This window comes from Pseudophryne corroboree, chromosome 2, assembly GCF_028390025.1.
Source record: "Pseudophryne corroboree isolate aPseCor3 chromosome 2, aPseCor3.hap2, whole genome shotgun sequence".
NCBI lineage: Eukaryota > Metazoa > Chordata > Amphibia > Anura > Myobatrachidae > Pseudophryne > Pseudophryne corroboree.
In genome coordinates this window covers 231163966-231191084 of record NC_086445.1, presented here as the reverse complement: position 1 = coordinate 231191084, position 27119 = coordinate 231163966, and the positions used below count along the sequence as shown (strand labels likewise).

General features: G+C 44.0%; 1 protein-coding gene across 3 annotated transcripts in view; it reads right to left on the bottom strand.

Moving 5' to 3' along the window:
• Window positions 1-27119, bottom strand: part of MYO1A (myosin IA) — a 142340-nt gene that overhangs the window by 78132 nt on the left and 37089 nt on the right. For 2 of the 3 annotated variants that reach the window (XM_063952441.1, XM_063952442.1), the window contains exon 4: window positions 7063-7157. In XM_063952441.1, the coding sequence (XP_063808511.1) occupies window positions 7063-7157 (95 nt within the window). Of the gene's footprint in view, window positions 1-7062; window positions 7158-20441; window positions 20542-27119 lie in introns of those variants that run through there. The other variant, XM_063952443.1, reaches the window with a different exon arrangement.

Here is a 27119-nt window from a genome sequence, read left to right as displayed (position 1 = left end):
CTCCGGGATCCTGATCGCCGGCATTACAGCCTCAACCCTTTATATATATATATTACACACACATGTACCATATACAGTATGTATATAAAGGGCTCTACCAGGTGTAATGTGTATAAGGGGTTCTACCAGGCGCAAAGTGTATAAGGGGCACTACCGGGTGTAACGTATATAATGGGCGCTACCTGGTGTAACATGTGTGTATAAGGGGCTCTACCTGGCGTAACGTCTATAAGAGGCTCTACCTGGCACAACAGGTAGAAGAGGCTCTACCTGGCACAATGTGTGTAAGGGGCTCTAGCTGGTATAATGTGTATAAGGGGCTCTATGTGGTGCAATGTGTGTAAGGGGCTCTACCCGGCATAACGTGTCTAAGGGGCTCTACCTGGCGTAATGTGTGTAAGGGGCTCTACCTGGCGTAATGTGTGTAAGGGGCTCTGCTCTACTATGGTGTAATGCATATAAGGGGCTCTACCTGCCATGCTGTGTATAAGGGACTCTGTTCTACTATGGTGTAATGCATGTAAGGGGCTCTAACATGGTATAATGTGTATAAGAGGTACTACTGTGTGGTGTAATGTGACTGACGGACATCACTGTGTGGTGTAATGTGGCTGGCGGACACTACTGTGTACTGTAATGTGAATTAGTACTATTCTGTGGACACACACACCCCTATATTTTTGTCACGCGCTCCCTGTTTTCAAAGGAGGGGGCACCAAAGAAAACATTCACCCTGGGCACCACAAGGTCTAGAACCGGCCCTGGTTACAATAAACTGACAGGACTATGGTGTATTTTCTACAGTGCATTGCTGTTATTAATCTGTTACATTATCATGCATGAACTAGCAGTATTTACTATCTATTTTTAGAGGGGCCCAGACCATGCACTCTCTTTTGGCTAGCCAAGCTTCTGTGGTGGTTGGCCACACCCAATGTGGACGCTGACTAGACCCGTAAGCATGGGTCCCTTCCACTGCATTTCCCTGGTGGGCCCTTCATGCCCCAGTGCGACAGTGGGCAAGTACTGTATGCAGTGAACATATGTCCACTTCATCTGAGACACACTAAGGGGTCTATTCAGAATGGCAATAAAATCAGCTGCAATTAAGCTCCCACTGAATGCATGGTTCTAAATGCAGATATTTGCATATATGCCATGTTATACTCCTCTATGTGGCCGCACAACCCCTATCCACAAGTAGCCAACATCACTGTTAGCATGACCTTGCACCAGCCCTATCCCCATGCAAGTGATGCCTCTGAAGTTCAGCCAATCTCTGCAAACGCACAATTGAGACTAGCCAGCAATTTTGCTTTCAAGCTATTGACATGCCATAACGTAGCCTACATCAGAAATCCTGTTGCCCCCATTAACACTCATTCAGCCACAAGTAGAGATGTGACAGTTGTGTAACAGTCAAATATCATTTCAATCTTTAAGCACCCACAATAATGATTGGTTGCAAATCACAAGCTGGTCAGTACTATTGTTTAAGCTGTTATTTAGGGGTGCAGTTAAAATACCGTCTGTCGGGATCCCGGCATTCAGGAGATTGACGCCGGAATCCTGACAGCCGGTGAAATACCGACGGACACAATCCCGACCACCACCGGGAATTCCCACTTGGTTGGTGAGTCCACACCACCAACTGAGTGGAAATTTAACCTGTAGCGAGCAAATCGAGCCACCAAGGCCCAAATCATGGTGAGCACAGCGAGCCCGCAAGGGGACTCACTGCCGGGATTCTGACAGACAGGATGCCGCTGTTGGTATACTGACAGCCGGCATTCCGTTTGTCGGTAAAATACTGATACTGTTATTAGACATATATTGTAGTGCTGGGAAGTACTTCTTAAATAAATGTATGCAATACAATGTTGAGGTTTTTAAATCCCTATTGTATATATTGCACGTAATGTGCGATTATATACAGTGTATCCAGGAAGCATTCACAGCACTTCATTTTTTCCACATTTTGTTATGTTACAGCCTTATTCCAGAATGGAATCAATTCATTTTTTTCCCCTCAAAATTCTACACACAATACCCCATAATGACAACGTGAAAAAGTTTTTTTTTAGATATTTGCAAATTTATTATAAATAAATAACTAAGAAAGCACGTGTACATAAGTATTCACAGCCTTTGCTCCACACTTTCTTGATGCACCTTTGGCAGCAATTACAGTCTCATGTCTTTTTGAATATGATGCCACAAGCTTGGCACAACTATTTTTGGCCAGTTTCGCCCATTCCTCTTTGCAGCACCTCTCAAACTCCATCAGGTTGGATGGGAAGCATCGGTGCACAGCCATTTTCATATCTCTCTAGAGATGTTCAATCGGATTCAAGTCTGGGCTCTGGCTGGGCCACTCAAGGACATTCACAGAGTTGTCCTGAAGCCACTCCTTTGCTATCTTGGCTGTGTGCTTAGGGTCGTTGTCCTGCTGAAAGATGAACCGTCGCACGAGTCTGAGGTCAAGAACACTCTGGAGCAGGTTTTCATCCAGGATGTCTCTGTACATTGCTGCATTCATATTTCCCTCTATCCTGATTAGTCTCCCAGTTACTGCCACTGAAAAACATCTCCACAGCATGATGCTGCCACGACCATGCTTCATTGTAGGGATGGTATTGGCCTGGTGATGAGCGTTGCCTAGTTTCCTCCAAACATGACACCTGGCATTCACGCCAAAGAGTTCAATCTTTGTCTCATCAGACCAGAGAATTTTGTTTCTCGTGGTCTGAGAGTACTTCAGGTGCATTTTGGCAAACTCCAGGCAGGCTGCCATGTGCTTTTTACTAAGGTGTGGCTTCCGTCTGGCCACTCTACCATACAGGCCTGATTGGTGGATTGCTGCAGAGATGGTTGTCATTCTGGAAGGTTCTCCTCTCTCCACAGAGGAATGCTATAGCTCTGAAAGAGTGACCATCGGGTTCTTGGTCACCTCCCTGACTAGGGCCCTTCTGCACCAATCGTTCAGGTTAGATGGCCGGCCAGCTCTAGGAAGAGTCCTGGTGGTTCCAAACTTCTTCCATTTACGGATGATGGAGGCCACTGTGCTCATTGAGACCTTCTTCAAAGCAGCAGATATTTTTTCTGTCCCCTTCCCCAGATTTGTGCCTCGAGACAATCCTATCTACAGACAATTCCTTTGACTTCGTGCTTGGTTTGTGCTCAGACATGCACTGTCAAGTGTGGGACCTTATATAGACATGTGTGTGTCTTTCCAAATCATGTCCAATCAACTGAATTTACCACAGGTGGACTCCAACTAAGCTGTAGTAACATCTCAAGGATGATCGGTGGAAACAGGATGCACCTGAGCTCAATTTGAGCTTTATGGCAAAGGCTGTGAATACTTATGTACATGTGATTTCTTAGTTTTTTATTTTTAATAAATTTGCAAAAATCTAAAAAAAAAAAAAAAATCACGTCATTATGGGGTAGTGTGTGTAGAATTTTGAGGGAAAAAATTTATTTATTCCATTTTGGAATAAGGCTGTAACATAACAAAATGTGGAAAAAGTGAAGCACTGTGAATACTTTCCAGATGCACTGTATAGGGCTATACTGATTATATTTTCAATGAAGAAGATATTACATAAGAAGCTTAATTAGCAGTCCCAAATACTTTGTGCTGCTACTCAGTGGCGTAAGTTCGTCCAAGACGCCCGGAGGCAAGATAAATATTGGTGCCCCCCTATTTCCTATATTAAGGTGTGTGTGTGTGTGTGTGTGTGTGTGTGTGTGTGTGTGTGTGTGTGTGTGTGTGTGTGTGTGTGTGTGTGTGTGTGCTGAAAAAAATGTATTTACTGTATTTATACAATTAATTGTCTTTTATTTTGAATCACACATTTCTTAGCAGTCATACCCAGGATTACAACCCATGACCTGTTACACTAACAGCAAACACTTTACTGATGGAGTTATTTGCTCCTGTAGAGGAAGCATGAGAATTCTAAGTATATGACGTTACGTGTAATTGTCAGAGAAGTATCTTCATATAGTTAAAATTCTCATATTTCCGATACAGGAGCAAACAGCTTCATTAGTATAGTGTCTGCTTCCAGTGTAATAGATTGTGGTTTCTAATCCTGTAATCCTGGGTATGAGACTTGTAAAATGTGTATATTCAGTATAATAAAGAGGGTGTGACTTGTAAGATGCAGGGACCAGTGAGGAAGTCGGCCACTGAAAAGACAGCGGCAGCTATCAATTAACTTAATTCAATGGTGTCACAGAATGAGAGGAGAGGTGCCCCCCTTCAGAGCAGGAGCCCGGTGGCAGATGACTCCGTTGCCTCCCAGAGTTCTGCCTCTGCTGCTACTGATAAACACTATCAGGTGAATGCAAAGTCTTATTGTAAAAGCCAGATATACTACAACACTGGCAATGTGTAATGACAATATAATGTAGTATGGCATATAAGTGTCATATAAGTGTCACATTCAGTTGCTGTATAAAATCATCAGAATAGGCTCAATTTTATTGCACCTTGATATGTGATACTAAATGAGTACAAAGTAGAAAAAAAAGTACTAAAGAACAAAGAATGAGTAATAAATGACAATGTGCTATCCAGTTATAAATTACCCTCACTATATGATATCATTATGACAGATATAAAATGTAAGTGATATGTGTACTATATAATAATTGACAAGTAAATGACTTACATGGCCTGAGGTTATAAATGATAAATGTACTGTACACATTTTAAAATCATTCTGGTCTGTAAAAAAATAAATAATAATAAAATATATGTATATATATATATATATATATATATATGTATATATATATATATGTATATATATATATATATATATATATATATATATACATACATACATACATACATAAACCACAGATCCGGCACTCCTTTAATAGCCTTAAAAGATACTTGCCAGGGTGCACTCCCATGGGCTAACCGGCCCCACATACCAACGTATACAGCAAGGTGGCACTCCTGGACTCCATTCAAGGGAAAAAAATGCTTTCAGCAAATAAAAGCACCTTTTTCAACTTGAATGGAGTCCAGGAGTGCCACCTTGCAGTATACGTTGGTATATTGGTGTATATATTTATATACAGTATATATATATATATATATATATATATATATATCTACATACGCAGTGCATCCAGAAAGTATTCACAGTGCTTCACTTTTTCCACATTGTGTTATGTTACAGCCTTATTCCAAAATGGAATAAATTAATTTTTTCCCTCAAAATTGTACACACAATTCTTCATAATGACAACATGAAAAAAGGTTTTTTTTTGCGATTTTTGCAAATGTATTTAAAATAAAGAACTAAGAAATCACATGTACGTAAGTATTCACAGCCTTTTATCAACACTTTGTTGATGCACCTTTGGCAGCAATTACAGCCTCAAGTCTTTTTGAATATGATGCCACAAGCTTGGCACAACTATCTTTGGGCAGTTTCACCCATTCCTCTTTGCAGCACCTCTCAAGCTCCATTGCTGAAAGATGAATCATCACCCCAGTCTGAGGTCAAGAACACTCTGGAGCAGGTTTTCATCCAGGATGTCTCCACCCACATTGCTGCATTCATCTTTCCCTCTATCCTGACTAGTCTCCCAGTTCCTGCCTCTGAAAAACATCCCCACAGCATGATGCTGCCACCACCATGCTTCATTGTAGGGATGGTATTGACCTGGTGATGAGTGGTGCCCGGTATACTCCAAACATGACGCCTAGCATTCACGCCAAAGAGTTCAATCTTTGTCTCATCAGACCAGAGAATTTTGTTTCTCATGATCTGAGAGTCCTTCAGGTGCATTTTGGCAAATTCCAGGCAGGCTGCCATGTGCTTTTTACTAAGGAGTGGCTTCCGTCTGGCCACTCTACCATACAGGCCTGATTGATGGATTGCTGCTGAGGTAGTTGTCGTTCTGGAAGGTTCTCCTCTCTCCACAGGGGAAAGCTGTAGCTCTGAAAGAGTGACCATCGGGTTCTTGGTCACCTCCCTGACTAGGGCCCTTTCCCCCTGATCGCTCCGTTTAGACGACAGGCCAGCTTTAGGAAGAGTCCTGGTGGTTCCAAACTTCTTCCATGTATGGATGATGGAGGCCACTGTGCTCATTGGGACCTTCAAAGCAGCAGATATTTTTCTGTACCCTTCCCCAGATTTGTGCCTCGAGACAATCCTGTCTCGGAGGTCTACAGACAATTTATTTGACTTCATGCTTGGTTTGTGCTCAGACATGCACTGTCAGGTGTGGGACCTTATATAGACAGGTGTTTGCCTTTCCAAATCATGTCCAAATCAATTGAATTTGCCACAGGTGGACTCCAATTAAGCTGTAGGAACATCTCAAAGATGATCAGTGGAAACAGGATGCACCTGAGCTCAATTTTCAGCTTCATGGTAAAGGTTGTGAATACTTATGTACATGTGTTTTATTAGTTTTTAATTTTTTTATAAATTTGCAAAAATCTCAAAAACACTTGTTTTCACACTGTCATTAGGGGGTATTGTGTGCAGAAGTTTGAGGGAAAACATGAATTTATTCCATCTTGGAATAAGGCTGTAACATAACAAAATGTGGAAAAAGTAAAGCGCTGTGAACACTTTCCAGATGCACTGTATATAAATAAATTAATATATATATATATATATATATATATACATAGCAGCAGTGGACAGCACTCAAAGCTCCCCGCAGGGAAAGATGCAAAGACAACGTCTGATTATGTCAACGTTTCAATGTTGATAATATAACATTTACATCAGGACAATAGTACAGACAAGCTTTGAGTGCCGCCCACTGCTGCTATACTGTATGTTCATGGTTACGACTTTATGTAGAACCTGGGGGAAGGTACTGGCTGTATGTATACTACTCGTCATGGTGAATGGAGTGCTGCTGACTGGTATATGATATATATATATATATATATATATATATATATATATATATAGAGTAAAACAGGTGTCACATAAATGTTATATTATGTAGTAGACTAAGGAGCATCAGGCTATGAACATAATAGAATGGAGGGATTCACCAGTGAGGTGTATTTACCAGTTTTTCCAGCACCACTTTCCCCTGTAATTAGGATACATTGGTCCCTGTCCCGGTCACGCAGAGATTGGTATGCGTCATCAGCCAATGCATAACTGCAAATCAAAGAACAAAAAAAACCCAGAAAACATTAGGCTGATGTGAAAGGAGCATTGATATCGCGTGCGAGAGGTCAGGTAGCCTTTCCTGGTCTTCTTCTGTGATTGGTATGAACAAGATTAATGCAGTAACATATGCTGAGGCTCATTGGTACTGCATAAGATTTTGGTCTCAGAATGAATATTGTGTTTAAGGACCACAGAGCCCTTAACCAATCATTATTGCTCCTGGCTCTATCATAGGGTCTGCCCTGCCAGCTGGAGTCCTGTGGTGTTTGTGCAGTATCTCTGGTGACTACTCTGGTAGTTACATCGCTACTTTTTAAAGCTAGCCCACCCTGTTCTGCTGTCATAAAAACATTGGGTTAGTTTACATTTTAGCATTGCCTTTGGTGTGTCCAATAAGTGAGAGTTATTTTACTTGCAGTTGGAAACAGTGACAAATCTATGCAACATTTATATAAACAGGTTAATTCTCCCATAATCAAAATGGGAGTAGAAGTATTTTGGATATCTGGTTTTTCCGTATAATGGAATATATGCATACCATAATGAGATACTTTGGGGATGAGACCCATCTCTAAGCACAGAATGCATTTATATTTCATATACACTTTATACACACAGCCTGAAGGGAATGTTAGACACTATTTGTAATAATTTTGTGCATGATACAAAGTTTGTGTACAGTGAACCACCAGAAAGCAAAAGTGTCACTATCTCACTCGCCCTGGAAGAACTCTGTATTTTGAAATATTCAGTATTTTGGAATTTTGGACATGGGAGACTCAACTTGTATAAAGTTGTGATAATACTCCATAGAGCCTTGCAGAATGTATATAAGTAACGTGAGCTACTGTATTTGTACACAAAATGTGAAAAAGTGATATTGTTAGGAAAAATACAAGGGTTACTCTGAGGCTCCATTGATGGTCTAGCAAAATATACTGATGGGCATACATTTCTACTGACACGTTAATATGTCTACCCGTCCCAATTTGATGGACAGTCCTGATAAACGGGACTGCATTGCAGAGAGGTTAGTTATATGTTAGTTCACTGCTTCTAGGCAAATCACAGCAGTGATGAAAGGGTACAGCATGCAGTTAGGGGCATATGTATTAATAATTGGTTTTCAATTATTGCCCGATTGTATCAAATACTACATGCAGGTATAGAGGCTCCGAAAGGAGCCTGTTCCAGCAATGTGTTAGTAGTAAAGTGATCACAGTAGCCGTCACTTCACTATTATATCGGGACCCTTGGTGTGAAAGCACAGTCCGCTGACCACACATGTGCAGCGACCATTGCTAAGGACGGTTCCAGATTAATTTTTGCGAAATATAACCCATAGGCTACAATGGCTAATGGATAGCGTTTGCTGTGGGAACCAAACTAGCTTGGTAGATCTGAAAGCTTCGCAACCACCATAGAAACCTGCTGTCGGACATGGAGAGACCATGGCAGATGAGGTCCTGTGCCAGTAAAACGTCATACTGGCAATATTGGACAATAACTGAAACTAGATTTGCAAACTACACGTTTGCATACCTGGCATTTGAAAAAGAATCAGCATGATGTTTCAAACTGTGCGGTTTAAGAACATGGTATTTTATGTGTGGTTCTGCCACAATTGCTTGGATATACCTACTATCACAAGATTCATTCAGTTTGGCACAAACAGCATATGTGCCCAGTTTACGCCAGTCACACGTCACATACAGTAGGCTGACATACTAGCAGAGGCAAAACTCTGGGAGGCAACGGAGTCAACTGCCGCCGGGCTCCTGCTTTGAAGGGGGGCACTTCTCCGGTTCTGTGTGTTCAGCGACATTAATCAATTAAGTTAATTGACAGCAGCAGGTATCTCTTCCGTAGCCAACTTCCCCACTAGTCACTACACCTTAGAAATCACACCCTCTTTATCATAGATACACTGGAAACAGACAACTTACAGATGAAGCTATTTGCTCCTATAAAGGAAGCATGAGAATTCTAACTATAGGAAGTTATTTCTCTGACAATTACAAGTAACTTCATATAGCTAGAATTCTCATACTTCCTACGCAAGAGCAAATATCTCCATACCCCTACAAAGATCTGCCGAGTTGCAACAGTTTTGTAGTAGCTTCATATAGTACACAGGTTCTCAAACTCGGTCTTCAGGACCCCACACAGTGCATGTTTTGCAGGTCTCCTCACAGAATTGCAAGTAAAATAATTAGCACCACCTGTGGACCTTTTAAAATGTGTCTATGAGTAATTAATACACCTGTGCACCTGCTGGGTTACCTGCAAAACATGCACCGTGTGGGGTCCTGAGGACCGAGTTTGAGAACCCCTGATATAGTATATATATATATATATATATATATATATATATATATAGGGGGGGGTCACCAATATTCCGGGACAAACTTCCGCCACTGCATACTAGCCCTTTAAACTAGGCCACTCATGAATTACACAGGTTCTGTGGCTGGTTAAAACCAGGTGACATGCAGGTTTGAAGTCAGCCAGCCACAGAACCTGTGTAATTCATAAGTGTCCCAGTTTAAAGGGCTAGTATGGTCAGCCTACATACACTCCCGTTTTTCATTATTTGTTTTATTTGCAAAACACCATCTCTATTAGGCCTCAAAACAGCTTTAAGTACTAATGAATCAGAACTAGCTGAACATACAATAAAAAGGAAAGGAAGCACTGATCAGATTCAGCGCTGCATAAACAAGCGATTCCCTAGTACTGGTCACTGTTATCATCATCATGCAAACACACTATTACTGGAATTGGTCAACATTAGAGTGCCGTCACAGCTGCCCAGCCTGGCATACGTGCCAGGTGCATACAAATCTGCAATGGTGCATATGCCCATTCGCCTGGGCATGTGCAGACTGATTTCATGTTAGACTACACTACCTGGTTGTGCTGGTTGGTTGTTTAAGGGCAGAGATTTTCCATTCCTGTTTTTTAATTGTATGAACTATCATAGGAACGTCCATTAAACCACACCATAGAGTAAATGACTATAAGAACAGATTATTGTGGTGAACGGGCTGTGAAGGGATGCAGAGTTCACAAAGGCCCTCATTCCGAGTTGTTCGCTCGCTAGCTGCTTTTAGCTGCATTGCACACGCTAGGCCGCCGCCCTCTGGGAGTGTATCTTAGCATAGCAGAATAGCGAACGAAAGATTAGCAGAACTGCTACTAAATAATTCTTTGCAGTTTCTGAGTAGCTCCGGACCTACTCACAGATTGCGATCAGCTCAGTCCATTTAGTTCCTGGTTTGACGTCACAAACACGCCCTGCGTTCGGCCAGCCACTCCCCCGTTTCTCCAGTCACTTCCGCGTTTTTCACTGGCACGCCTGCGTTTTTTAGCCAACACCGTGAAAACGCTGAATTGCCGCCCAGAAACGCCCATTTCCTGTCAATCATTTACCGAACAGCAGTGCGACTGAAAAGCGTCGCACGAGCACCAGCAAATCTACTAAGTTTTGTGTTAAATAACCAAGCGCATGCGCATTTAACAGCAAATTGCAGCATAGCGAAAAACGGCAACGAGCGAACAACTCAGAATGACGGATGGTGTAATGATTATCATTACTAACTCACATCACTGAGGTCATGGGTTCGATTCCCACCATGGCCCTAACTGTGTGGAGTTTGTATCTTCTCCCCGTACTTGCGTGGGTTTCCTACGGGTACTCTGGTTTCCTCCTACAAAATACTGTATACTTGTTGTAGGTTAATTGGATCCCAACAAAATTAACCCTAGCGTGAATGTGTGTGCGTGTACATGTGGTAGGAAATATGGATCGTAAGCTCCACTGGGCAGGTATGATTTGAATGGCCAAATATTCTCTGTAAGGCGCTGCAGAATATGTGTGCGCTATATAAATAACTGGTAATAAATAATAATAAATGTGTTTGCTGCCCCTTGAAAAGAAATGCAGAAACACAGCAGAATCTGCACCTAGCTCTCCAGGCAGAGATTGAGTTAATTCTTGGAGTACTGTAGCTGTGACTTCTTGTCTATTCACCGGGGTAGGCTGGCAGGCTAGACTGGCCACAGACCATAATGCAATTACCCAGGGAGTGCTATAGATTGGCATGGCTGTGTCTGAGCACTTAGTTTCTGTGAGCTAAAGAGTAATAGAAGCTGTAATGGATTTGACCAGTGGCTAACAGTAACTGGAAAGACTTCCATGTTCCTGTCTCACAGGCTCACTGCCGGAACTCTAGTAATAAAAAGGAAATGCAAAAACACTGCAGCTTACTCCCAACATCCTGGGAGCAAAGAGATGAAATGGATTTATGCTCCTGTGCACTGGTGGCATGATGGAAGAATCCTCAGTTTTGTGGTACAGAGGACAGTTATCTGTCCCTCACTTGGCAGCGTTCATCACTTCCATATAAAGGAAAGCAGTAGCTTTATGATCTCAGATAAATAACATCTAATAGTCACTGAGGGGCAGATTTATTAAGCCTGGTGAAGTGATAAAGTGGAAGGTGATAACGCATCAGCCAGTCAGCTCCTAACTGTCATTTTTCAAACCCAGCCTGTAACATGGAAGTTAGGAGCTGATTGGTTGGTGCGTTATCACCTTCCACTTTATCACTTCACTAGGCTTAATAAATCTGCCCCTGAGAGACAAATATTGGTATCTGGTAACCTATCCTCCTGAGTTCTCTCACAGTAAGCCTTGGTCCGGCCTTACCAGCAACTCTCATCATCCTCAGTTACACAGGGGTTTAGAACTACACTCAAAATTAGAGATTTACCTCTATGACATATGTTCTGTAAGGAAATCAAGTCATGCAACAAAAACACTACAATACAAAGATATTTTTACTGATTACATTAGAACCCAGAGCACATTGGACTGGCTTATTACCAACAACTGTTGTTTTAGGGGCATATTTATACATTCATGTCAACAGACTTTTTGGGGATAGCCACAAAATTTAAGCAACCCCCCAGATGTACGAAGGGGGTTTGGAGGTATCTGCTGTGGTTCCTCAATTTCTGATTGTGAAAAGCAGCCCCCATAGGTTCTAGAGATGAGCGCCTGAAATTTTTCGGGTTTTGTGTTTTGGTTTTGGGTTCGGTTCCGCGGCCGTGTTTTGGGTTCGAACGCGTTTTGGCAAAACCTCACCGAATTTTTTTTGTCGGATTCGGGTGTGTTTTGGATTCGGGTGTTTTTTTCAAAAAACACTAAAAAACAGCTTAAATCATAGAATTTGGGGGTCATTTTGATCCCAAAGTATTATTAACCTCAAAAACCATAATTTACACTCATTTTCAGTCTATTCTGAATACCTCACACCTCACAATATTATTTTTAGTCCTAAAATTTGCACCGAGGTCGCTGTGTGAGTAAGATAAGCGACCCTAGTGGCCGACACAAACACCGGGCCCATCTAGGAGTGGCACTGCAGTGTCACGCAGGATGTCCCTTCCAAAAAACCCTCCCCAAACAGCACATGACGCAAAGAAAAAAAGAGGCGCAATGAGGTAGCTGTGTGAGTAAGATTAGCGACCCTAGTGGCCGACACAAACACCGGGCCCATCTAGGAGTGGCACTGCAGTGTCACGCAGGATGGCCCTTCCAAAAAACCCTCCCCAAACAGCACATGACGCAAAGAAAAAAAGAGGCGCAATGAGGTAGCTGACTGTGTGAGTAAGATTAGCGACCCTAGTGGCCGACACAAACACCGGGCACATCTAGGAGTGGCACTGCAGTGTCACGCAGGATGTCCCTTCCAAAAAACCCTCCCCAAACAGCACATGACGCAAAGAAAAAAAGAGGCGCAATGAGGTAGCTGTGTGAGTAAGATTAGCGACCCTAGTGGCCGACACAAACACCGGGCCCATCTAGGAGTGGCACTGCAGTGTCACGCAGGGTGTCCCTTCCAAAAAACCCACCCCAATCAGCACATGATGCAAAGAAAAAGAAAAGAAAAAAGAGGTGCAAGATGGAATTATCCTTGGGCCCTCCCACCCACCCTTATATTGTATAAACAAAACAGGACATGCACACTTTAACCAACCCATCATTTCAGTGACAGGGTCTGCCACACGACTGTGACTGATATGACGGGTTGGTTTGGACCCCCCCCAAAAAAGAAGCAATTAATCTCTCCTTGCACAAACTGGCTCTACAGAGGCAAGATGTCCACCTCATCTTCACCCTCCGATATATCACCGTGTACATCCCCCTCCTCACAGATTATCAATTCGTCCCCACTGGAATCCACCATCTCAGCTCCCTGTGTACTTTGTGGAGGCAATTGCTGCTGGTCAATGTCTCCGCGGAGGAATTGATTATAATTCATTTTAATGAACATCATCTTCTCCACATTTTCTGGATGTAACCTCGTACGCCGATTGCTGACAAGGTGAGCGGCGGCACTAAACACTCTTTCGGAGTACACACTTGTGGGAGGGCAACTTAGGTAGAATAAAGCCAGTTTGTGCAAGGGCCTCCAAATTGCCTCTTTTTCCTGCCAGTATAAGTACGGACTGTGTGACGTGCCTACTTGGATGCGGTCACTCATATAATCCTCCACCATTCTATCAATGTTGAGAGAATCATATGCAGTGACAGTAGACGACATGTCCGTAATCGTTGTCAGGTCCTTCAGTCCGGACCAGATGTCAGCATCAGCAGTCGCTCCAGACTGCCCTGCATCACCGCCAGCGGGTGGGCTCGGAATTCTGAGCCTTTTCCTCGCACCCCCAGTTGCGGGAGAATGTGAAGGAGGAGATGTTGACAGGTCGCGTTCCGCTTGACTTGACAATTTTGTCACCAGCAGGTCTTTCAACCCCAGCAGACCTGTGTCTGCCGGAAAGAGAGATCCAAGGTAGGCTTTAAATCTAGGATCGAGCACGGTGGCCAAAATGTAGTGCTCTGATTTCAACAGATTGACCACCCGTGAATCCTTGTTAAGCGAATTAAGGGCTGCATCCACAAGTCCCACATGCCTAGCGGAATCGCTCCGTGTTAGCTCCTCCTTCAATGCCTCCAGCTTCTTCTGCAAAAGCCTGATGAGGGGAATGACCTGACTCAGGCTGGCAGTGTCTGAACTGACTTCACGTGTGGCAAGTTCAAAGGGCATCAGAACCTTGCACAACGTTGAAATCATTCTCCACTGCACTTGAGACAGGTGCATTCCACCTACTATATCGTGCTCAATTGTATAGGCTTGAATGGCCTTTTGCTGCTCCTCCAACCTCTGAAGCATATAGAGGGTTGAATTCCACCTCGTTACCACTTCTTGCTTCAGATGATGGCAGGGCAGGTTCAGTAGTTTTTGGTGGTGCTCCAGTTTTCTGTACGTGGTGCCTGTACGCCGAAAGTGTCCCGCAATTCTTCTGGCCACCGACAGCATCTCTTGCACGGCCCTGTCGTTTTTTAAAAAATTCTGCACCACCAAATTCAAGGTATGTGCAAAACATGGGACGTGCTGGAATTGGCCCAGATTTAATGCACACACAATATTGCTGGCGTTGTCCGATGCCACAAATCCACAGGAGAGTCCAATTGGGGTAAGCCATTCCGCGATGATCTTCCTCAGTTGCCGTAAGAGGTTTTCAGCTGTGTGCGTATTCTGGAAAGCGGTGATACAAAGCGTAGCCTGCCTAGGAAAGAGTTGGCGTTTGCGAGATGCTGCTACTGGTGCCGCCGCTGCTGTTCTTGCGGCGGGAGTCCATACATCTACCCAGTGGGCTGTCACAGTCATATAGTCCTGACCCTGCCCTGCTCCACTTGTCCACATGTCCGTGGTTAAGTGGACATTGGGTACAGCTGCATTTTTTAGGACACTGGTGACTCTTTTTCTGAGGTCTGTGTACATTTTCGGTATCGCCTGCCTAGAGAAATGGAACCTAGATGGTATTTGGTACCGGGGACACAGTACCTCCAACAAGTCTCTAGTTGGCTCTGCAGTAATGATGGATACCGGAACCACGTTTCTCACCACCCAGGATGCCAAGGCCTCAGTTATCCGCTTTGCAGTAGGATGACTGCTGTGATATTTCATCTTCCTCGCAAAGGACTGTTGAACAGTCAATTGCTTACTGGAAGTAGTACAAGTGGGCTTACGACTTCCCCTCTGGGATGACCATCGACTCCCAGCGGCAACAACAGCAGCGCCAGCAGCAGTAGGCGTTACACGCAAGGATGCATCGGAGGAATCCCAGGCAGGAGAGGACTCGTCAGACTTGCCAGTGACATGGCCTGCAGGACTATTGGCATTCCTGGGGAAGGAGGAAATTGACACTGAGGGAGTTGGTGGGGTGGTTTGCGTGAGCTTGGTTACAAGAGGAAGGGATTTACTGGTCAGTGGACTGCTTCCGCTGTCACCCAAAGTTTTTGAACTTGTCACTGACTTATTATGAATGCGCTGCAGGTGACGTATAAGGGAGGATGTTCCGAGGTGGTTAACGTCCTTACCCCTACTTATTACAGCTTGACAAAGGGAACACACGGCTTGACACCTGTTGTCCGCATTTGTGGTGAAATACCTCCACACCGAAGAGCTGATTTTTTTGGTATTTTCACCTGGCATGTCAACGGCCATATTCCTCCCACGGACAACAGGTGTCTCCCCGGGTGCCTGACTTAAACAAACCACCTCACCATCAGAATCCTCCTGGTCAATTTCCTCCCCAGCGCCAGCAACACCCATATCCTCCTCATCCTGGTGTACTTCAACACTGACATCTTCAATCTGACTATCAGGAACTGGACTGCGGGTGCTCCTTCCAGCACTTGCAGGGGGCATGCAAATAGTGGAAGGCGCATGCTCTTCACGTCCAGTGTTGGGAAGGTCAGGCATCGCAAACGACACAATTGGACTCTCCTTGTGGATTTGGGATTTCAAAGAACGCACAGTTCTTTGCGGTGCTTTTGCCAGCTTGAGTCTTTTCAGTTTTCTAGCGAGAGGCTGAGTGCTTCCATCCTCATGTGAAGCTGAACCACTAGCCATGAACATAGGCCAGGGCCTCAGCCGTTCCTTGCCACTCCGTGTGGTAAATGGCATATTGGCAAGTTTACGCTTCTCCTCCGACAATTTTATTTTAGGTTTTGGAGTCCTTTTTTTTCTGATATTTGGTGTTTTGGATTTGACATGCTCTGTACTATGACATTGGGCATCGGCCTTGGCAGACGACGTTGCTGGCATTTCATCGTCTCGGCCATGACTAGTGGCAGCAGCTTCAGCACGAGGTGGAAGTGGATCTTGATCTTTCCCTAATTTTGGAACCTCAACTTTTTTGTTCTCCATATTTTATAGGCAGAACTAAAAGGCACCTCAGGTAAACAATGGAGATGGATGGATTGGATACTAGTATACAATTATGGACGGACTGCCACGGTTAGGTGGTATAAAAAAACCACGGTTAGGTGGTATATATTATAATAATAATACAATTATGGATGGACGGACTGCCTGCCGACTGCCGACACAGAGGTAGCCACAGCCGTGAACTACCGCACTGTACACTGGTTGATAAAGAGATAGTAGTATACTCGTAACAATTAGGATGACACTATGACGGTATAAAGAATGAAAAAAAAACCACGGTTAGGTGGTAGGTATATAATAATAAATAATACAATTCTGGTCGGACGGACTGCCTGCCGTGTGCCGACACAGAGGTAGCCACAGCCGTGAACTACCGCACTGTACACTGGTTGATAAAGAGATAGTAGTATACTCGTAACAATTAGGATGACACTATGACGGTATAAAGAATGAAAAAAAAACCACGGTTAGGTGGTAGGTATATAATAATAAATAATACAATTCTGGTCGGACGGACTGCCTGCCGTGTGCCGACACAGAGGTAGCCACAGCCGTGAACTACCGCACTGTACACTGGTTGATAAAGAGATAGTAGTATACTCGTAACAATTAGGATGACACTATGACGGTATAAAGAATGAAAAAAAAAACCACGGTTAGGTGGTAGGTATATAATAATAAATAATACAATTCTGGTCGGACGGACTGCCTGCCGTGTGCCGACACAGAGGTAGCCACAGCCGTGAACTACCGCACTGTACACTGGTTGATAAAGAGATAGTAGTATACTCGTAACAATTAGGATGACACTATGACGGTATAAAGAATGAAAAAAAAACCACGGTTAGGTGGTAGGTATATAATAATAAATAATACAATTCTGGTCGGACGGACTGCCTGCCGTGTGCCGACACAGAGGTAGCCACAGCCGTGAACTACCGCACTGTACACTGGTTGATAAAGAGATAGTAGTATACTCGTAACAATTAGGATGACACTATGACGGTATAAAGAATGAAAAAAAAAACCACGGTTAGGTGGTAGGTATATAATAATAAATAATACAATTCTGGTCGGACGGACTGCCTGCCGTGTGCCGACACAGAGGTAGCCACAGCCGTGAACTACCGCACTGTACACTGGTTGATAAAGAGATAGTAGTATACTCGTAACAATTAGGATGACACTATGACGGTATAAAGAATGAAAAAAAAACCACGGTTAGGTGGTAGGTATATAATAATAAATAATACAATTCTGGTCGGACGGACTGCCTGCCGTGTGCCGACACAGAGGTAGCCACAGCCGTGAACTACCGCACTGTACACTGGTTGATAAAGAGATAGTAGTATACTCGTAACAATTAGGATGACACTATGACAGTATAAAGAATGAAAAAAAAACCACGGTTAGGTGGTAGGTATATAATAATAAATAATACAATTCTGGTCGGACGGACTGCCTGCCGTGTGCCGACACAGAGGTAGCCACAGCCGTGAACTACCGCACTGTACACTGGTTGATAAAGAGATAGTAGTATACTCGTAACAATTAGGATGACACTATGACGGTATAAAGAATGAAAAAAAAACCACGGTTAGGTGGTAGGTATATAATAATAAATAATACAATTCTGGTCGGACGGACTGCCTGCCGTGTGCCGACACAGAGGTAGCCACAGCCGTGAACTACCGCACTGTACACTGGTTGATAAAGAGATAGTAGTATACTCGTAACAATTAGGATGACACTATGACGGTATAAAGAATGAAAAAAAAAACCACGGTTAGGTGGTAGGTATATAATAATAAATAATACAATTCTGGTCGGACGGACTGCCTGCCGTGTGCCGACACAGAGGTAGCCACAGCCGTGAACTACCGCACTGTACACTGGTTGATAAAGAGATAGTAGTATACTCGTAACAATTAGGATGACACTATGACGGTATAAAGAATGAAAAAAAAAACCACGGTTAGGTGGTAGGTATATAATAATAAATAATACAATTCTGGTCGGACGGACTGCCTGCCGTGTGCCGACACAGAGGTAGCCACAGCCGTGAACTACCGCACTGTACACTGGTTGATAAAGAGATAGTAGTATACTCGTAACAATTAGGATGACACTATGACGGTATAAAGAATGAAAAAAAAACCACGGTTAGGTGGTAGGTATATAATAATAAATAATACAATTCTGGTCGGACGGACTGCCTGCCGTGTGCCGACACAGAGGTAGCCACAGCCGTGAACTACCGCACTGTACACTGGTTGATAAAGAGATAGTAGTATACTCGTAACAATTAGGATGACACTATGACGGTATAAAGAATGAAAAAAAAACCACGGTTAGGTGGTAGGTATATAATAATAAATAATACAATTCTGGTCGGACGGACTGCCTGCCGTGTGCCGACACAGAGGTAGCCACAGCCGTGAACTACCGCACTGTACTGTGTCTGCTGCTAATATAGACTGGTTGATATTTAAAGAGATATTAGTAGTATACAACAATACTATACTGGTGGTCAGGCACTGGTCACCACTCCTGCAGCAAAAGTGTGCACTGTTAATTAATATAATTGTACTCCTGGCTCCTGCTAACAACCTGCAGTGCTCCCCAGTCTCCCCCACAATTAATTATAAGCTTTTAATTTATACATTGATGACTGTGCAGCACACTGGGCTGAGCTGAGTGCACACAGACTGAGTCACACTGTGTGACTGACTGTGCTGTGTATCGTTTTTTTTTTCAGGCAGAGAACGGATATAGCAGAGAGAAGTGAACGGATATATTATATTAAATAAAAGTTAACTAGCAACTGCACTGGTCACTGACTGTGGTAAACTAACTCTGTCTGCGACTCTGCACAATCTCTCTCTCTCTATCTAATCTATCTCTATTCTAATGGAGAGGACGCCAGACACATCCTCTCCCTATCAATCTCAATGCACGAGTGAAAATGGCGGCGACGCGCGGCTCCTTATATAGAATCCGAGTCTCGCGATAGAATCCGAGCCTCGCGAGAATCCGACAGCGTCATGATGACGTTCGGGCGCGCTCGGGTTAACCGAGCAAGGCGGGAAGATCCGAGTCGCTCGGACCCGTGAAAAAAAACATGAAGTTCGGGCGGGTTCGGATTCCGAGGAACCGAACCCGCTCATCTCTAAATTAGGTTCTATGGTGACTGCTATATTGGCAGATTTATCAAGCTCTGGGATTCAAAACATTCACCTGGACAGGGCTTTTTTGGAAGGTGTGCCCTGGTACCCCATTAATGACACGTGCATGAGAAAATATTGATTTTCATATTGCAAGTTGGGGCATTAATATCACATGAAATCAACATTTTAATTGCCGATTGTGATAAATATGCGCCTTATTCCTTATTAGCATAATTCTGGACTTTCAGGAAAATAGACACATACACCGCAAGTGAATTGTCAGTGATATGTGTGAACTGTCTAGCAGTACCGCGAGGCAACATCGCAGATTTTCCTGCGCGCCTCCATGGGCTTCAAAGAAAAAAATGTGGTTTGTGGCTGCGAGTTGCCATAGCAACACTCCCACTGTCAGCAACTCATGGCCATCACTACCAACTGAATTGCCCCCAACAGATAATAACACATACAGATATGTTCGCTATCCTCGCACCCTCGACTGTCTGCAGGGTCACCTGGTTTGCTGTGGATAGCGTGCCCGTGAGAATAACCACACCCACGATCCATAGCAAATACATTGTGCAAATCACACCTGGGCACATGTAGTCACAACCACGATGTGGGCACACATGCAAACGCATAGCAGCAATGACAAGGATGGGGACATCTGTAGTTGGATGAAAGTTCACATATCACATCTTGTAGCCTTGGGTTACTTTTAGTCATCATCAGTGCACACCTGCACTTGTACTGTACTATACTAGATGAAAACTAAAATGTCTCCAAATATGAGTATCTACACTTACTGTACATGTAACACTGCATAGTCCCCAGTTCCATTGTCATGCCCTGCCTTTTCTATTATGCTGCATTACAGTCCAGTTACTCGTCTTCATTCATAAGTAGATGAGGTCAAAGTGCGCACGACTCTGCATCACTCGTAATCACATGTGCTCAGATTAGGAGGAAGTGCAACACACAATACACTCCTCCAACAGGTACATGTTAATATTTGCATCTTTTCCCTACTGACTATTGGTGTGTGTGTTATCATTGTGCCTTTCTAAAATGATGGGGTCTATTTACTAAGCATTGGGTGGAGATAAAGTGGAAGCAGATAAAGTACCAGCCAATCAGCTCCTAATGGTCATGTCACAGACTGTGATTGAAAAATGACAATTAGGAGCTGAGTGGCTGGTACTTTCTCTCCACCCAAGGCTTAGTAAATAGGCCCATACTGTATATAACTTCTTGCAGAAGTTGGTGAACTACGATGTCTGCAACCTTTTGTTAGTTAGTTATTCATTTCTTAATAAAAGCTGCAGCACTATGTTAACCTGTATGATGATCATTCTACAAATCACTGCTATTTTTCAGCATGGTTAGCTTTCTGAGACTTACAGGGTAACTGTCCCTGTGCGGGAATACCCTAGTAACAGCCTGTCCATGTCATTTCCTTCCTATGTTAAAAAAACAAACAAATGCACAACCTGTATTATGACTTTCATTGTAGTAAGTTTGTTATGTAATATCCATTGTGTTGTTTCAGCCTCCTCTTTAGTGAATCATTTTTCTTTGCATTGCTTCGTGACTGCTGAGTAGATATAAATAGTACAAGCTACTGATCCCATGAGGATGGCAAGTTAAGTAAAACTAATTATATTTGTTGTAACATGGGTGTCATCAAATTATTCTTACAGCCATGGGAAAAGAAATGTCAGAGCAGGCACTTCTGCAAGATTAATGTGACGTAACTGTGGAGTTCATTAGTAAAACTTTTTAAAGTACTCGCACATCTAGGCCAATTTTAACGGTTACCGTATATACACCAATCAGCCATAACATTACAACCACCTGCCTAATATATTGTGTAGGTCCCTGTTGTGACACCAGAACAGCTCTGTCCTGTCAAGGCATGGACTCCACAGGGGTGTATTGTGGTATGCTGGTGGCCGGGCTCCCAGCGGCCAGCCTACCGGCACCGTGATCCCGACCGCCGGCATTCCGACAGGTGGGCAAGCACAAATGAGCCCCTTGTCGGTATGCGGGTGTCGGGATCCCAACAGCCGGCAAACTGAATACCACCCACTCCACAGGACCTCTGAAGGTGTCCCAACAGCCGGCAAACTGAATAGCACCCACTCCACAGGACCTCTGAAGGTGTCCCAACAGCCGGCAAACTGAATACCACCCACTCCACAGGACCTCTGAAGGTGTCCCAACAGCCGGCAAACTGAATAGCACCCACTCCACAGGACCTCTGAAGGTGTCCCGCGGTATCTGGCACCAAGATGTTAGCAGCAAATTTGTTAAGTCCTGTAAGCTGTAACCCCTTGACAGGTGCTATTGTAATGAGATGATCACTGTTATTCCCTTCACCGATCAGTGGCTTTAATGTTATGGTTGATAGGTGCATTATTAAAATATACAGGTATCATTAACTGCAACTTATAGCCTGATGCAGAGGTAAATTATAATTATAATGAAATGGGAAGTATTACATCATATCATGGAGGAAAGCAAGCTGTGATTACATTGAGACACGTACAGATGTGTCCCTTTACATTGTGGCTGCGATGTACACTAGTCCCGGCATAGGATTCACTTTAAATGGAAGCCGGTGTGCGCATGCACCCAACACCCACTGAAGTCTATGGGAGGCGGCTAGCGTTGTACACACAGCAGCATGCTGTGATACGTACTCATCGCTGTCCAGGTACAGAACGCTGCTATACACAGCAACAATGTAGCAGGACACTTCTGTAGGGCAAGTTTAGATGTCTGGCAGGAAGAGTAAGCATGAGAGATTTGATAATATAGACAGTAACCTAACGCTGCTGAACCACAGCCACACTCCCGCTTGTACCTTGGGCAGGATTCAGTCCAGGTCGGTGCTGCATCTTCAGTCGCAGCACTTGTAAGAGTTTATACTAATGCCGCAAGAAGCGTCTTTGGTAAAGACTCAACATCGGATCACCATAGCGACCATCAGATAAGCTATCTGACATTTGCACATGCATAAGGTTGCTCAGAATGTCCAACTGCTGAGTCCAGTGAATCTGCATCTGATGACGCAGTCACTAGTTTCCGCACAGCTCAAAAATAGAGGTCTCGACTTAATTTTAAAAGCTACTCCCCGTTTCCACCTCCAAACACCTGCAGTGTGTCAATCAGGCTGCGGCTAACTCAACACTGCGACCAGAACTGCAGCACCATCGCAGCACATGTGCACTGCGGCTCTGGTGCATGTGCAAAACATAAATACATCGGTCAACCAAATCGCCAGTCCATCTGGGCCTGAATCAGGCCTCTAGTTACAACATTTAGAGAGACATTCTGATTCGGACCAAGGGGGTAATTCCAAGTTGATCACAGCAGGATTTTTGTTAGCAGTTGGGCAAAACCATGTGCACTGCAGGGGAGGCAGATATAACATGTGCAGAGAGAGTTAGATTTGGGTGGGTTATGTTGTTTCTGTGCAGGGTAAATACTGGCTGCTTTATTTTTACACTGCAATTTAGATTGCAGATTGAACACACCCCAACAAAAATCCTGCTGCGATCAACTTGGAATTACCACCATATGCAGACGGACCCTGCAAATATATACAAACTACACAACTTTAGAAAGCAAAAGCAGACTGCACATGCATGTCATTCATATGTATATGGGCGGAGAGGGAAAGTGAGGGTACAGTAGATGGATTCACTGCTTCTCCAAATTGGGAGTTACTGGGTGACTGCCATGCTTATGCTTGGAAATAAATAATACATCTTGTTGAAGTTTCCCAGGCGTGGAGGCAGAATTGCAGAATTCCGTGCTTGCCTGTGGTATGAGCAGGGAAAACAGTAGGCGGTCCAGCCTTCCACATGAAGACAGATGGAGACTCGCAGTATAAGCTAGTAAGCAGGAGGCCATGGTTGGATGGAAAAGCAGCCTGCAGATGTGTCCCTTACTATATAATACTGCTAAGTTATTGTTTTAACAGTTAGACCAGAGGCAGAACTCTGGGAGACAACGGAGTCAGCTGCCGCCGGGCTCCTGCTTTGAAGGGGGGCACCTCTCCTCCTGTTCTGTGTGTTCAGCGACATTAATCAATTAAGTTAATTGACAGCAGCCAGTAACTCTTCCGTAGGCAACTTCCCCACTAACCACTACACCTTACAAATCACACCCTCTTTTTTATATATATTCTGGAAGCAGACACCTTACTGATGAAGCTATTTGTTCCTATAAAGGAAGCATGAGAATTCTAACTATATGACGTTATTTCTCTGACCATTACAAGTAACTTCATATAGTTAGAATTCTCATACTTCCTATGCAACAGCAGATATCTCCATCAGTAAGGTGCATGCTTCCAGTGTAATAGGTTGTGGGTTCTAATCCTGGATATGACACTTGCAAATTAATCGTCAGAGAAATAATCAGCATTGTGAGTGACTGAGCAGATCTATGTAGTGTGTGGCTGGACCCCTACATAGATCTGCCTAGTTGCAATGGTTTTGTAGTAGCTTCATATAGTTAGAATCTGCAGGCTTGCTATATGCAGGAGCACATATATATATATATATATATATATATATATATATATATATATATATAGATATAGAGAGAGAGAGAGGGACACCAATATTTTTCTTGCCTCCGGGCAACTGGGACAAACTTACGCCACTGAGTTAGACCCAAGTCTTTATTGTGTGTGTGTGTGTGTGTGTGTGTGTGTGTGTGTGTGTGTGTGTGTGTGTGTGCGCGTGTGTGTGTGTGCGCGTGTGTGTGTGTGTGCGTGTGTGTGTGTATTGCAGATAGATAGATGCTGATCAGCATTTTTTTTTTTTATATAAATACTGTGAATTCTGTGTACAGTACTCAGAGACAGTGGGGAATATGTAATAGGGTCTGAGATTGCCGAAGCAATCATTTAGAAGGCATGATCATGATTATCTTCTAGAAGCAGCTAGATAAATGTTAAGTGGACTCTTATTGGTTGCTATGAGCAACATCTCCAGTTTTAGAAAAAACTCCCACCTTAGTAAATTTACCCCAGTAAGTGCTATTACATGGGTGCCACACTTGACAAAGAGGAGTCGCTCGGACATGAACTCCATCACTTCTGTCATTCCAGGAATTCTGTTATCAGCTTCTGAGATACCGCAGAGTTGTGAAGGACAAGTGCAGCGTATGTGTCATCAACTGCTGCGCCCACATAAATAACAACTGCAATATAATTTCTGGAGTATCAGGGACAATAGTGGATCTTGCTACGGGCAAGCAGGATTTTTGCCCAGGGCGCTACATTCCGGAGGGCGCCGCCACAGTGGCAAGATCCGCTACTGGCGCCGGTGCTGTGTGGTGCACGATGAAGCCATTGTGGGAGCGGCACATAGACGCTAGAGGTCATAATTGACCTCTAGTGTCTATGCGGTGCTATGGGAGAGACGTCATGCCATCTCTCCCATAGATCCGAGGAGCGGCACCGGCAGCCGGAGACGGAGGGCAGCATCGGTCAGGGAAGCAGGAGCGGGGATTGTAAGTATTTATTTATTTATTTTGTAAGCGGCGCAACTAGGGGGCACAACTCTACAGGAGGCACAGTACTGGGGCAATACTACTGGGAGCACAACTCTACAGGGGGCACAGTACTGGGGCAATACTACTGGGGGCACAACTCCACAGGGGGCACAGTACTGGGGGCAATACTACTGTGGGCACAGCTACAGGGGGCACAACTGAGGGCACAGCTACAAGGGGCATAACTGACCACGCCCCTTCTCCATGAAGCCACACCCCTATTTTTTCGCCCTGTGCGCCACAAGGTCTAGATCCGGCCATGATCAGGGATCAAGACACACTCAGCCTTAGAAGTGGCTGCAAATCATCATCAACATCATCCTCATGCATTTTACAACAGGGGATGAGAACCTCTTGACAGGCGCATATGCTTCTGTGCTGTGGTCTGGCTGAGTGGCATTCGGATGAACACGTGATTAATGTATATCCCAGCCTCCAGCATATCTGTGTTCAACTTCATAATGAGCTTGATTCACACACATGACACATCTAAGGCCCTAATTCAGATCTGATCACATTAGCAAATTTGTTAGCTAATGGGCAAAACTATGTGCACTGCAGGGGGGGGGGGGGAGATATAACATGTGCAGAGAGAGTTAGATTTGGGTGGGGTGAGTTCAGAGTGAACTCAAAATTGCAGTGTACAAACTAAAAATACAGCAGCCAGTATTGCACATAAATAGTATAGTTATATTTGCCACCTCCCCCCTGCAGTGCACATGGTTTTGCCCATTAGCTAACAAATTTGCTGCTGCAATCAAGTCTGAACTAGGCACTAATTAGTTTCTCTGCGATGGCTGAATGAAAGGGTGGCAACTAGACGGCAACAGGGCGTACGCACTTATGTGGGTGCTTCATGGGCATGCAGCCTATTCTGAATTATGGCCCTCATTCCGAGTTGTTTGCTCGGTAATTTTCTTCGCATCGCAGCGATTTTCCGCTAATTGCGCATGCGCAATGTTCGCACTGCGACTGCGCCAAGTAAATTTGCAATGAAGTTAGGTATTTTACTCACGGCATTACGAGGTTTTTTCTTCGTTCTGGTGATCGTAATGTGATTGACAGGAAGTTGGTGTTTTTGGGCGGAAACTGGCCGTTTTATGGGTGTGTGAGAAAAAACGCTGCCGTTTCTGGGAAAAACGCGGGAGTGTCTGAAGAAACGGGGGAGTGACTGGGCGAACACTGGGTGTGTTTGTGACGTCAAACCAGGAATGAAACTGACTGAACTGATCGCAGTTGCCGAGTAAGTGTGGAGCTACTCAGAAACTGCTAAGAAGTGTCTATTCGCAATTCTGCTAATCTTTCGTTCGCAATTTTACTATGCTAAGATTCACTCCCAGTAGGCGGCGGCTTAGCGTGTGCAAAGCTGCTAAAAGCAGCTTGCGTGCGAACAACTCGGAATGACCACCTATGTGTATGAAAAGTGTAATCTAAAGTCAAACACACATGCACTCAGCATGGCTTAGGTATAAGTGCCAGTGGTAGCAGTGGCGTAAGTTCATCCCAGTTGCCCGGAGGCAAGATAAATATTGGTGCCCCACTATTTCCTATATTAAGATAAATATATCTATGTGTGCGTGTGTCATAGCAGCCATACCCAAGATTAGAACCCATGACCTATTACACTAACAGCAGACACTTTACTGATGGAGTTATTTGCTCCTGTAGAGAAAGCATGAGAATTCTAACTATATGAAGTTACGTATAATTGTCAGAGAAGTATCTTCATATAGTTAAAATTCTCATATTTCCTATACAGGAGCAAATAGCTTCATCAGTAAGGTGTCTGCTTCCAGTGTAATAGGTTGTGGTTTCTAATCCTGGGTATGACTTGTAAAATGTGTATATTCAGTATAATAAAGTGGGTGTGATTTGTAAGATGCAGGGACCAGTGAGGAAGTCGGCCACTAAAA